This window comes from Lygodium microphyllum, chromosome 17 (assembly GCF_053477565.2).
Source record: "Lygodium microphyllum isolate KBCC chromosome 17, Lygodium_microphyllum_v1.1.10, whole genome shotgun sequence".
Lineage (NCBI taxonomy): Eukaryota > Viridiplantae > Streptophyta > Polypodiopsida > Schizaeales > Lygodiaceae > Lygodium > Lygodium microphyllum.
This window is the reverse complement of record NC_141151.1, coordinates 72,137,356-72,151,813: the sequence shown is the minus strand read 5'-3', so window position 1 is coordinate 72,151,813 and position 14,458 is coordinate 72,137,356. Positions and strand designations below refer to the sequence as shown.

Genomic DNA, 14,458 nt, shown 5'->3' with positions numbered 1-14,458 from the left:
AGGTGCAAGAAACATCCTTATTAACTTACAAAAGGGAAGCATAGTTATACATCTACTTGATGTGTGCAATGACGACGGTAAAAGACATGCAAGAGAAGCCTAATCTTTAGTAGCTAAGGAACCTTTATACTAGACCCCCTTGGCACATGACGTTAAACAACCAATCCGGACGTATTGGACATATTCCAATACGATTGAGTACATCAAGAACAATCGATCAACAATATTTCACAGATGTGCAAGAAGAAGTTGCCTCAAATTCATAGGAATGAAAGAAAGCTTCGATTCAACAATATGCAATAGTGATTTAGAATATGCAAGAGGGATTTAGACATATTACCAGTTCCCAACTCAGATGGCAAATTACAAGTTGCCAAATCTCTAAGGTTGGAAGCTACTTTGGATAGATTGACCCACATGATCGATTCTTGTGTGCAATGCTACTTTGGTTAGATAGCAATGATCGATTCTTGTGTGCATTGCCATCAATACACAACGAGTAGCAACAAAAAATGTGTGTTTCTGCGCAGTAAGCAGCTTCTCAAATGACCGAATTGATGTTGCAGACAGAATGATGATGTATCATGATAATTGCAGAGACCTGGATTTTCACCCATGGGATCTCTTGTTCATCATGGTCTTAAACTCTGGGAAGCTGACCTCGCCATCGCCATCGGTATCGACCTTCCTGATCATGCTCTGGACGCGCGACATGCTGGTGTCCGCAGAGAGCAGGCCGAGATTGCGCAGGGTGTCCCCGAGCTCGGACGGAGAAATGCGCCCGTCGCCGTCCTTGTCGAACACGCGGAAGGCCGCATGCATGCAGCTACCATCGCTATCGCTTTCGGCCTCGGCCTCGACCTCGGCCGCGCCGCCCTCTTCTGCTCCATCTTGGTGATTGTGGCCTCTGTCTCTGGGATTGAGCAGGATGATCCTCGAGAGGGCGGCGAACCCCTTCAGATCGAGGAATCCATCGCGTCCCGCGCCGCAGTTCTGCACCAGATCGTGCATGCTCTCAGACGAAAGGGGGCGCCCGACGCGGAGGGTCCAAGCGCAGAGCTCGTCGACAGAGACGAGGCCGTCTCTGTTCCCGTCGATGAAGTCGAAGATGGACTGGAGCCGGCCCAGGTCTTCATCATCGTCATACTCTTCCTCTCGAGACTGCAGCCTGTCTGAAGCCTCACCGGCATAGCCAGCAGGCGGCGGGTGGGAAGGAGAGCCACTGGAGCTGCCGGCGTGGGAGCTCGAGACAGCCATGAGGTTCAATCGATCTGGTATATCTTTCTTGCGTCTACGTTTGCTTCTCCTCCTGGGTCGTTGCTCTTACTTCTAATAATCACGTCGAGGAAGAAGCCTCAGGCTATGCGAGGGTGTGCTAATTACGTCGACAGAGGAGCCTCTGGGTCTGTACTATTTACGTCGACAAATGGCGACGATAAAGAAGGAAGTTCTAAACGCAGCCTGATCAAGTGGAGAGCAAGTGTGGAACGAGTCGTTGAGCAATACCGACTCACCGAGAGAGAGAGAGAGAGAGAGAGAGAGAGCGTGCTTATTAACTACTCTGCAGAAGACGTCAATGATTAGATGGCTTTTCCAGGCGGTGCAAAGTGCACCTGCCGACCCCGCCCCACCTCATTTTCTTACGATCCGTTGTCGCTGAGGTTACGACGCCGCCCACTTGCGTTGCGTCGCCCCACCCCACTCGCCTGACTCGTAGCTCGCCTACCCAACGTCTCGACCTAAAGGACTTTCAAGCGTCCCCACACGTGAATGCCCTCATTTTTATGAGATCGCTTAACAAACAAACCTTTTTCAATGGATCTCACCTCGTAGCTGACGGTGGACAAGAAGCTATCATGCAAGTGCTTCTTCATTGGTAGCAACCCTAGGGCCTAGGCTTCTCCTGCATCTCCTATGATGACTTTTTTCCTTAGCATTCTCTCTTGCCTCAGCTCCAGCGAGAGGCTTTCTATAGGTGCACTCATTATCTCCCATGAATCTTAACAAATCAAAGAGTCTTCATTGTCATGACAACCTGCTGCGCTCCAATACCCTAGGATATGGGCACCCCATACTTTGAAGAGAAACTTCACATGTGAGGCCAAGATCTGGTGAAAATTGATCATGATATTTGTCGCAAATGGCCAGATAGCATTGTTTAGTGTAAACTTCAAGCAGATGGCTTTTCTAAGGCAACAAATGCATCCAACTTGCTAGAAATTTGCCCTGCCAAATTCAACAACTATTGCACCTCATATTTTATTATGGCCTATCAAAACATAAAAGACCTTTCATCACACCATTGGAAACAAATTTTTAAACATATGGAGCTAGTCAATAGTAAAAAGTAGTGATAGGAATTAACTTTCTAAGAAGTAATCAATTGAACTTTGCAATGTCAATGTATAACAACTATCGTGGTCGAATGGTAGTAAAGTAAATACTAGCATTTTTGGGCTTCTTTTTGTGGATTTTTACCCAAGTAAGTATTTAATACATTAGTATTGAGTGCTTTTACATGTAAGGCTTTATCCTTCAATACTGTGCTTTTATGTGTAAGGCTTTATCCTTCAATACTGTGCTTTTACGTGTAAGGCTTTATCCTTCAATACTGTGCTTTTACGTGTAAGCCTTTATCCTTCAATACTCTTGAGTGGGGTTCTTAACTTATCTTCATATTCACCTTCCTTTCCATTCAAGGTAGAGTCTAAAAGCCCCATATGTGGATGCCCTCATTAGTCCCTTTCAGGAAAGCTTTTTTGTCACTTTTTGTTGTTTTCAAGAAAGTTAAGATTCTAAGTAATCAAATTATTTATTCAAGAATGTTAACTAATAATTTACTTTTTAATCTATTAATAAGAAGTACAACACATTTTTGTCTATAGTATATTAACTAGCACTTTGTGTAAGGACCCACTTAGGCACGCATCATTAGGGCACCTATAAAGAAATGGTGTTTAAACCCCTCTCTTCCCCACACACACACACACACTCTCTCTCTCTCTCTCTCTCTCTCTCTCTCTCTCTCTCTCTCTCTCTCTCTCTCTCTCTCTCTCTCTCTCTCTCTCTCTCTCTCTCTCTCTCTCTCTCTCTCTCTCTCTCTCTCTCTCTCTCTCTCTCTCTCTCTCTCTCTCTCTCTCTCTCTCTCTCTCTTATTATCTATAACCCAAACACTAAACATACTTTTTTGAAGACATAAAACACAACACTCTCTTTGATTATTTTCTCACAACACTCGAGTTATTACTTCTCTCTCTGTATGATTCTTGTTATTACTTCTCTTTATATATGATTTTCTTTATTACTTCTCATTTTTCCTTTATGTTTTGACAGTATTCATTTAAGAGGGTTGTCATTCGTAAAGACAAATCAAAGTGAAACCTAATACATTAGTGTTTGTTCACATTATTCATCTTCCATTTTTGAGATCTTTTTTATTACAATACTCTCTCTCTCTCTCTCTCTCTCTCTCTCTCTCTCTCTCTCTCTCTCTCTCTCTCTCTCTCTCTCTCTCTCTCTCTCTCTCTCTCTCTCTCTCTCTCTCTCTCTCTCTCTCTCTCTCTCTCTCTCTCTCTCATGTTTGGTCTTGGGTTTGGGGGGTTGCACGTTGCACAAAACTCATGTAAGCTTCAAAATGTTTTGTGTGGGTATTTCAAACTTTAAAATGTGATCTATATTTTTTGTGCTAATAATGTTATTTATATGTATGTAAGTGTAGTATAATTAGTGTTTTGTGGGGGTTAATATTTATTAGCATTGCCCTTTAGGGCATATGCTTATAGAATAGTACGGCAGCAAGGTGGTCTAATTCCTCAAAAAATTACCCATTGTGAGCCCATTCTTAACTCTATTAACTTCAATTAAGTGGTCCACTTAGCTTTGAAATGTGTGGATATCTTGCTTTTCGAGAAAGAAGAGTTTATTTTAGAAAATTAAAGAAAAAGGATGCTCTCTCTCTCTCTCTCTCTCTCTCTCTCTCTCTCTCTCTCTCTCTCTCTCTCTCTCTCTCTCTCTCTCTCTCTCTCTCTCTCTCTCTCTCTCTCTCTCTCTCTCTCTCTCTCTCTCTCTCTCTCTCTCTCTCTCTCTCTCTCTCTCTAAAAAGAAGGGGAGGGGGGGGGCACTACTCTTGCACGTGCTAGCATGCCCTTGTTTACATTAGTGTTTGGTGGCATGGTTAGAGGGTATTTGCATAGGGCATAGATGGCCAATTACCACAAATATATATAAACTAAGCTTCCCTCTTGTAAGTTTTCCCTTAATAAAAAAAGTTTTAAAAAGAATGACTTTGTTCACTCATGTGTATGTGCAAAAGAAGGGGTATTAAATGCAAACATGCTAACAAAGTCAATACGTGCAAAGCCTCCTCTTTGTGTTTTGTGGGTGGTTAGTGTTTGTTTATATTAATCTTAAGGGTGATACAACTTTTTAGAAAATGATACTTACAAAGTCTACTTCCCATGTGTTGACACCTCCTAACCCAAAATGCACCAAACCAAATTGCTCCATTGGGATTCATCATGCTTCTCTCAAGTATGGACAAAAGACTCCATACTCCACCCTACTTTGAGCTTTTATTAACTCTTGACCACATGTGCAATCATAAGCATTGGCTTAGGATCCAAGCCTTGCTCTAACCTCCTCATATTTTCCACTATCTTATGGTTAACCATCTTATGGTTAACCATGGCTCTCTTCTTAGAAAGTATATGTATGATCCTTTCTTGAGCCCAATGGACTATAAATCTAAGATGTTGAGGATTAGGGTACTTCTAATGCATTGCAACAATGGTTTCTTATAGTGCATTTGGGTCCTTGTTTTGGAGGCCTAAAAAGTAATCTATGTAGTTTGTGCATGCTATCACATATAAGTAGCTCAAGACCTCCTTTTCCACATGATTTTAGAGGACCCCACTCAAAGGATTTAGTTGGTAGTACATATTTGGCTAAGGTTCTACCTCCCTCACTTCATGTTTTTGGGCTTCTATTGGTCTCTCTTTATTTTGTTGTGGAGAGGGGATCTGACCACCACCAAAACAACCTCTACCATAGCAACCTCTACCTTAGCACTTATACCCATGGGTGCTGCTATAACCACTTTCACAGTGTGGCTCATGTGATGGAGATGGTCGAGGAATGGTCATTTATACATATAGCTCAACTAGTTTAAGAGGATGCCCAAAGAAGTCCTCTACCTCCGCCATCATTCTCTCTCTCTCATCCTCATGGTTGAGATCTTGAGATGACACCTACCATATCAAAACTTACATCAAGATGAATAGAAACATCTACAAAAACATTGTATAATAGGATTAGTAGTCTTAACATGATATATGGACACACATACACATACATATGCATATATTTATGCATGTACATATATGTAGCATAGCACAATAAAATGGGATTAATAGCATAATATTATATACTAGTACACATAAGCATACACATATGCATATGTATACAAATACACATAGATATGTATACACCTACACACATAAGTAGCCTATGTGCATATGTGTACATTTAAGCATATCTAATGTGCACATGTATATGTATACATACATGCACATGTATATGTATATGTATAGGCACATGAGTAGCTTATGCATATGCATGTGCCTATACATATAAGTAGCCTTTGTGTATATGCATATACACAAACATATGCATACACTATGCACATGCATATGTATATGTATATGCATAGCCTATATGTATGCATGTGTCTATGTGCATATATATACATAGTTCATGAATATATGTGTGTCTATGCATATATGAATGCACATATGTATACATATGTGCATCATCGACTACATACATATAAAGACTATCTATAAGCACATGTAAACACTACCCACATTCAAATGCATACATACACGTTTAGACTACACACATATACACACACAATGTATAGGCTATGAAAACACACATGTATATGTATAGACTATGCATATATACACACGCATGTGCATAGGCCATGCACACATGCATATATACATATGTACATATATATATATATATATATATATATATATGTATATATATATATATATATGTATATATATATATGTATATATATATGTATATATATATATATATACACACATATGTATATACATATATGTACATATATGTACATATACATACATACATACATACATATATATATATATATATATATATATATATATATATATATATATATATACCATATATATATATATATATATGCATATATATATATATGCATATATATATATATATATGCATATATATATATATGCATATATATATATATATATATATATATATATATATATATATATATATATATATATATGCATATATATATATATGCATATGCATATGCATATCCTATGCATATACATGTGTACATATGCATACACATATACATAAGCTATGAGCATACATATATGTATATACATACACATAGGCTATACACAAGCATATGTGTATGCATAGCCATAGGAATACACACACACATAAGCACAATCTAATCACTTTCTACTAAGACTACCAATTCCAAATTGAACATTTTGAATTTTCCCAAACACATTGGTGACCATATCACCATGTCACAATAATAAGATCCCCCAAGTAGCTTAACTACCATGACCTCTAAAATGGGTGTATTGTAAGGTTTAGGGATTAGATACCTGCTTGTCCCCATCTAAACACATTAAACGTCACACATATTAACTCCACATAGACTCACATGTGTCCCCCAAACTCTCACACAATGCAAAGCATAAGAATGAAAAACTACACCAAACATCAAACTAAATATAGATAGTCATACCTTTGATTATCTAGTGATGAGTCCCTTTGGCCTTTTCTTTAAGAAATAAATAAGACAAATGTGTTGAAGTGCATGGATCTAGAGCATGGCTATGGTGGATGGAACACAAATATAATGTTCATGATAATATAGATTAGAGAGACCAACTGTTACTCAAGTGAATTAGGTTCCAAGATGGAAGCTTGGACTCAAAAACACAATCTTGAGTATGACACTAACTATGAGTGAAAGGACAAAGTACAATAGTATTCCATCTTTTAATGATAAGAAGGTACAACACTTTATAGGCTTATGATAGTTCCCTTTTTCTCCACTATGCACTCGGGGAAGTTACTATATGCATATCCTCTACATCACGTACGTTCAAGGCCTATTCATAAATATCCTTATCTGTGAATTTTTCATAAATAAAACATAACCCTTTTCTATTCAATCTATAAATAATCCCCTTATATTATACCCTTCTATATGTAAAAAATGTATAAAAATTGTATTTTAAAAATACCTTATTTTGAGCCCACGTGATGCACACATATATTTATGAGTAACTTACCTGGGGCTATGCATATGGGATTGAGGACGTCTCTTCTTGGAGCATACATCATTTGTCATATCTTTCAACACCCCCCCCCCCCCCCCCCTCAAATGATGAGTTCCTACAATAGGTGCTAGCTTTTGCGCCCCCCCCCCCCCCCCCCCACATGATGACACAGTCCGGGAGACTAACTCATAGGCAGTCTAGTCAAGTTAAATCTTGAAACTTTACATCTTTAGAAAGGGTTCTTTTTTACAAAAAAAATCCACCAAGGGAGGCAAAATCTACTATGGGAAACCATAAGATCCACTACGGGAAAGATAATTTCTTCAAAACAATTTGTTAGAGTTATTGTTGATAGCGAAAGCATCTTCTTCATCTTCTCTTTCATTCATGAACTGATTTTGGTGGTGAAAACATTCACTGGCTACATGGCTAGTCTTACCACAATAGTGACATATAATCCAATCCTTATTGTTGTTATTGATGAATCCTTGACCTCTTCCTTTAGGTCCAACAACTCCTTTGGTGTATAAGAGGTTTTCCCTAGATGATGGGACACCATCTTTTGCATTCTTGTTCTTCTGTTTATTCTCTTCATCAAGAAGAGAGTGCTCAATATCTTTCTGTGACAAATTAGGTACATTGATGAGAGTAGAGACAAGATTTTCATAATAATCCTGGTTTACACTAGCAAGAAGTACAACAATGGCTTCATCTTCATCTATTGTTTTCTTCAAAGTGGCAAGTTGAGTTTTTAGACTTTTGAATTTGTTAATATGCATAGTCATTGAAGTGCTATCTTTTATGTCAATCTTATAGGACTACATTAACAACTTGACCTTAGAGTTTTTGGCTTGACTTTCAAAGATCTTGTCAAGCTCATCCCAAGCCGTTATAGCATATCTGATGCTAGAGATATGATGTAGTATAACGTCAGAAAATCCCTAGGCAATGATGTCCAGAGCCTTGTTGTTCATCGTTTTCCACTCTTTTGTCTTGAGCTGGACTTCTTCAATGAGACCGTCTTCATCATCTTCCTTCTTGCTATCTGCATATTAATCTGCGTATTATGCATCATCTTCAAATAGATCCCAAAGGTCCTTCCTCATGAAATGGTACATTGTCTTTTCTTTCCAGGCATGAAAGCCTTCACCATTGAATTTGGCTATTATCTCAAGTTCAGACATTTTGAAGGAGGTCTTGCCACAAGAATACTCAGGCAATGCCTATCCTTTTACAATGAGATTGAGGCTTACAAGGGATATAATCAATTGGGCATTCCACATTAAAAATCTTCATGTTTGGCATCAACATTGGCCTCAAATGAGTGAGATCAGACCAGCAATGAGTTAATTCTTGATTGTGCTAAAAAGCACATTTGATGGCATCGTCAAAACCCACTATACAGTATCAAAAGATACTAGCTTGATTCTTGATATTGTTGTTGCTTGGTATTTGATTTCTCTTGTTGATTTGGAGTGATGCTTTGCTGGGAACTGAGTAGAACTCAAATCAAAGTGGCATACACTTCAGTGAGTTGGAATGAACTCTAAAAATTGAAATGGGAGAAGGACTTAGCTTGGTGTTGGATGCTTGGTCTTGAGGTCTTCAAATCTTCAAAAGTATGGTGGATGGAACACAAATACAATGTTCATGATGACATAGATTAGAGAGACCAATTGTTACTCAAGTGAATTAGGTTCCAAGATGGAAGCTTGGACTCATTAACACAATCTTGAGTATGACACTGACTATGACTGAAAGGACAAAGTACAATAGTATTCCATCTTTTACTGATAAGAGGGTACAATACTTTATAGGCTCATGATGGTTCCCTTTTTCTCCACTGTGCATATGGGATTTAGGACCTCTCTTCCTGGAGCGTACATCATTTGTCATATCTTTCAACAAAATGCTCCACCCTACACACATAAGAAATCAACAAAACAATTACAAGAAGATAATTAATAAGCTTTAATAAAAATTATTTTAAAACACTTCAAAAAAATAAAAAAGTATTGCTACAGTTAGTGCATTAAACACCCTGTCAAATTACTGCACGTTAAACAAGCTTGTAATACATTTATAAAAATGTCAAATACCTCATATGCTCTTTAAAAAATACTTTATGTATCAAAGATCTTGGAAAGAAACCAAATCGGTGAAGAATCTGAAAAAAGTTTCTTCTGCAACTTTGTAGACCATGTCGAAAACAATCGGGTAGCGTGGGAATTTTTCTTGAAATTCGCTTTCTTTTGGGATTTATTGAATTTATAAAAAACAGCTTCCAAAAGCTACTTTGACTTTAGTTCCTCATATATATATAAATACATATAAGCATGTGACAGAGGGGATCCATGCTTGTAAGATTTTGTGTAAGATCCAAATGACACCATGATGTGGATATTGACTTGTGTACAAGGGTGAGGTGTCCTCTAATGATGGTGATACATTCCAAATCTTGGTGATGTAGGTGGAACCCACATGTAGTTGGAGGCTAGTCCTTTGAAAAAATCTATGCACTCACTCAACCTTTAGATGTAATCCATTTTCATCTTCACTAAGATAACCCGTCCCTTTTACCCTTTACATTTTCATCCCTCCTAAGAACTTGTTCCCCCACTTGCTAGAGTTATCATAACCGAGAAGCAATAATGTAGCATACCTAATGCTTGAAGAGTAAACCCAAAGTGATATGGTAAGGCTCTTGATAGGGGTTTTGGCCAAATTTTGTGGTAGAAATCCGATTTGTAAAAAACCCGGATCATTAGCCCTCCCCTTAGACTAGAGGCATTGATACCTCTAGCTGCCATTTGGATATCTCCTTATGACCATGAATGGCCCTTCCCACTTGAACACAAGTTTAGCATCCTTTCTGTTATCAAAGCAGTTATCATAGTGTAGCACAAGTGATCCTTCCCTTATGTGTTTACTAGCCAGTTTCTTATTAAATGTCTTTCTCCTCTCTTCAGCCTACATGGAATAGTGTTGGACTATTGCTTCTCTGTCTAACTCCAGCCTCTCTAGATCCAAGATCCTTTCCTCTAACTTCTTATCTTGATTCTTCTCTCGACCAACTACTAAAACATGTAAGCTTGCTACTTCTGCCTCTATAGGAAGCAAAGCCTCTTGGCCATAAATGAGGTGAAATGGAGTATAACCAAGTGAGATTCTGAATGAAGTCCTGTAGGCCCAAAGAGCTACACTCAATTTTTTATCCCAATGCTTGGGGTGCATGTGGTGATTATCTTACAAATCATCCCATTCAACTTTTTAACCAAACCATTACAATGTGGATAGTAGGGATTAGAATGATTGCGCTTGATTTTTAGCCTTTCCATTAGCTCCTCCACTAAATTAGCCCTAAAACCAGGACCCCAATCAGAGATAATTTTTAAATGTGTGCCAAACTTGCAACAAATGTTTTCAAACACAAATGTTCCCACTTCTTGGGTTGTGATCCTACTAGTTGCTGAAGCCTCTGCCCACCTCGTCATGTAGTCCGCACCCATTATGATGTATTCCTTGCCGGACTGAGTTTGTGGGAGTGGCCCTATTGCATCAATCCCCCATTTCTCAAATGGGTCATATGTAGTTATGGGATTTTGTTCCTCATGCACTAGCTTCCTTGGTCTAGCCTTTTGGCAAGCATCACAAGTGCGGCACCAATGTTGCACATCTCAATGTAGACTAGGCCAAACAAAATCAGCTTGGAGAATCTTTCTGCTAGTTATTTCTTGAGCAAAATGTCTGCCACAAACCCCTCATGGCAGCTCTTAATCACATCCATAATCTCCTTTGCTGTTGACACCCTTCTAAGCACTGCATCCTTTCCTTTATGGTATTTATCAAATGGTATTTAGTGGCCTTAGTAGCAGCCAACCACCCTTTCTCATTCTTACTCATATGTGTAGGTGCCTCACCATGCTCAAGAAAATAAAGCACATCTTGTAGTTGAAACTTACCCTGAAACAAGGGGAGCTTTTACTGCAATGATGCCCACCATTACCTCTTTCAATTTTTCAGCTAGTAGAGCATCTGTGTCGTTGTTTATGCACCTTGGCACAAAATAGATCTGGGCTTTCTGTGGCTTCCTCATGAGAGTTTTATCTTCTCTCATTTTCACGGCCAAGTTATCATTTTTACAAGCCCACATTAATTTCATTTGCTTAACGATTAGCATAGAATCCCCAAAAACATTAAGTCGAGTGACACCATGTGAGAGACACCACCTCAAACCTAAAAGCAAGGCTTGATATTCTGCCTCATTGTTAGAATGGACATCCTCCAAGCTGATGCCTTCTTCATAAAGTTTGTCACCTTCGAGACTAAATACCAATATTCCTCCTGCCGCTCTGTCCTTAATACGCTTGTAGGCCCCATCGACGTAGAGGGCATGGGCATTCTCCACCCGTGGTGGGTCCTCAAGAGGAGCTGTCTCCTCTTTTACCTTTCCCTTCTCTTTTTCCTTCTTTTGATGGCTTCTATGGGTCAACAAATCAGCTAGGCAAGCCCGAGTAGAGTCCTCCACCTTGAAGGTGTAGTCAAACTCTTAGAGTTGTATCACCCACTTAGCAATTGTGGCTAAAACATCCATGTGATGCAAGGCATAGGAAAAATGCTCTTCTGTCGTGATCACTGTGAATGGCCTAGGGAGAAGATAAGGACCAAAAATTTCTTACAACAAACATTAGAGACAAAACCATCACCTCCACCATCTTATACCCTCGTTCTGATGCTGTTGTTACTCTGCTAGAAAAGTAAACCGGCCTCATCATGCCAATTTTAGCATCCTTTTGTATTAGTGTTACCCCTAGAGCATCTTCCCCAAAACTTGGGTTGAAAAAAAACTCTTGATCCCAGCAAGGTTGTAAAATTATAAAAAGGGTATTGAGAGCCTTCTTCACCTCATGAAAGCACCTTTCGCTTCGTCACTCCACAGGAGCTCCTCAAAGTGGGTCAACTATTGCAGTGGAAACACTAATTGGGAGAGGAGATGAATGAACCGCCCCATATATCGCACCTTCTGAATGAAAGAGGTTAGCTTCTTCACAGAAGATGGTGATGGCACCGCCAATAGGGCCTTAATTTTGTTTGGATCCACTTCAATGCCCCTCTCACTTACGACATGCCCTAACAAAGTTACACTACTTTCACCAATACGACACTTCTCATGGTTTAGCTGCCCCCCCATTTGTGCGAGGTGGTTGAAACCTTCATCCACCTTCCCTAGATGTAGAGCCTTAGAACTATAAATACAAAAATCGTCAATAAAGACCCTAATGGAATTCCCAAAATATGGCTGGAAGACATAATTCATGAATCACTGGAAGGTAGCTGGGGCATTTGTTAATCCAAATGGCATTAATTTGTAAGCATAACACCCCCAAGACGTGGTGAAGGTGATCTTCTATTGATCCTCCTCAGCTATTCTGATTTGGAAATAACCTGAATACCCATAACAAACAGTGTATCTCCCATGCCCCGCCACCTTGTTGAGTATTTCATCTCGAAAGGGAAGAGGAAAGTGATCTCTCTTTATTGCAGTATTTAGCGGCTTGTAGTCCACACAAATCCACCATTTTCTGTTCTCCTTGGGTGTCACCACTATAGGTGAAACCCACTCTAAGTCCCCTATTGGATAGATGAAACCTGCCTTCAAAAGTCAATGCACCTCAGTGAGTAGAGTGTTTTGTTGAACTACTCCCAACCATCGTAGTCACTGCATCACTGGCCTTACTCAATCTTTTAGATTAATGTGATGTTGTACTATTGTCACACTTGTGATGTGTTCATAATCAGAAATAAAAAGTGTAGAGTGTTTTATCACCACTTCCATGTAGGCTACCTTCTCCTCAGCTAATAGATCCTTAGCCAACATTTTTTCTAACCCCTCCTTCTCAACCTTTGGAAGTTGCTACGGAATCTCACTACTAGAAAGCCCTTTCAATGTAATCCCCATCAGTTCTAGAGAGTTGTCTTCCTCCTCATTAGAAGACTCGCCCTTTGTCGTAGGTGACCAATCCTCTCTGTAACTCCATTCATCAGCGGGGGTGGTCTCTAACACAAGATCCTCCTATCGGCCCTCCTTCATGTTGTAGATAGTGCTCTTCCATTTTTTCTGCAAACCCTTCTATGGCCTTAGCTCTGAAGCCTCTATCTCCCAATCTTGTCTGGCTTTCATTCCCATTAGCCACGGTCGCCCGAGAATGAGTGGATAGTCGTCCCCCTTCACTGGCATCACATACATGTCAAGCTCCAATTGCACTCCACACACCTTTACCTTGACTTTCTTTATAAATCCCAAACAATTTACTACTACATTGTTAGCCATTTTGGCCCCAAATGCAGTAGTTTCATTTATCTCTAATCCCAAACGATGTATCAACTTTTCCATCATGACACAAATCTCTACACCTCCATCCACATAAAACTTTGATACTCTCTGCCCATTGATTTCAGCTTCCACTAGAGCCACAATATATTTCGTCTTTCTAGCATGGATTGCATTCATGTGTCTATTCTTCATGGGTCTAATGCTTACCATCTTTGACCATTTTCGCCGCACTGTTGGAGATAGATGCAGTTATTGTGGCCATGAAATTTTTGGCCCTTGATCCCTCACATTAGCAAGCAAATCATAAGCTCTAGTACCTTTACCCAAGGAAAAATCATCTGCCTCAATGCGTTAGTGTGAGCAAGCCCTTGTCTTGTTACTGCCGCGTGTCTTTGCAGCATTTGAAGACTCTATCTCTTCTTCCATATTTTCAACCTCCTCTGGTGGTGTAGGCTCCATCCTCTCAATTATATGGGCTTTCTTTACTGGCATTGCTTTAAACTCTGCTACTTTGGCCTTCCCACTCTCATCCAAATTGATCATCCTGACGTCACGATTCTCTGGCAGCTAAACAAGCAAGGGAGGCACCTTTGCAACAAGTGGTTGAGGATGCTGGAGAACTTGAACTTGCGGTGGAGGCCTTAGATTCGGTGGAGCAAGCCTCTCCCTAGGTGGTGTCACTTGTTGTCCCCTCAAATAGTGATAGCATTTGAATGCTCATAACTCCATCATTCCCTGCAGGTAAGACAAGCACATCTTC

At 39.6% G+C, this 14,458-nt stretch overlaps 1 protein-coding gene across 1 annotated transcript; it reads right to left on the bottom strand.

The window, feature by feature from the left end:
• Positions 1-239: 239 nt before the first annotated feature.
• LOC148022031 (putative calcium-binding protein CML18) lies at positions 240-1,538 on the bottom strand. Its single transcript, XM_087697634.1, has one exon. It carries the CDS (start codon positions 1,255-1,257, stop codon positions 610-612), a length of 648 nt encoding a protein of 215 aa, XP_087553760.1. The 5' UTR covers positions 1,258-1,538; the 3' UTR covers positions 240-609.
• Positions 1,539-14,458: the final 12,920 nt, after the last annotated feature.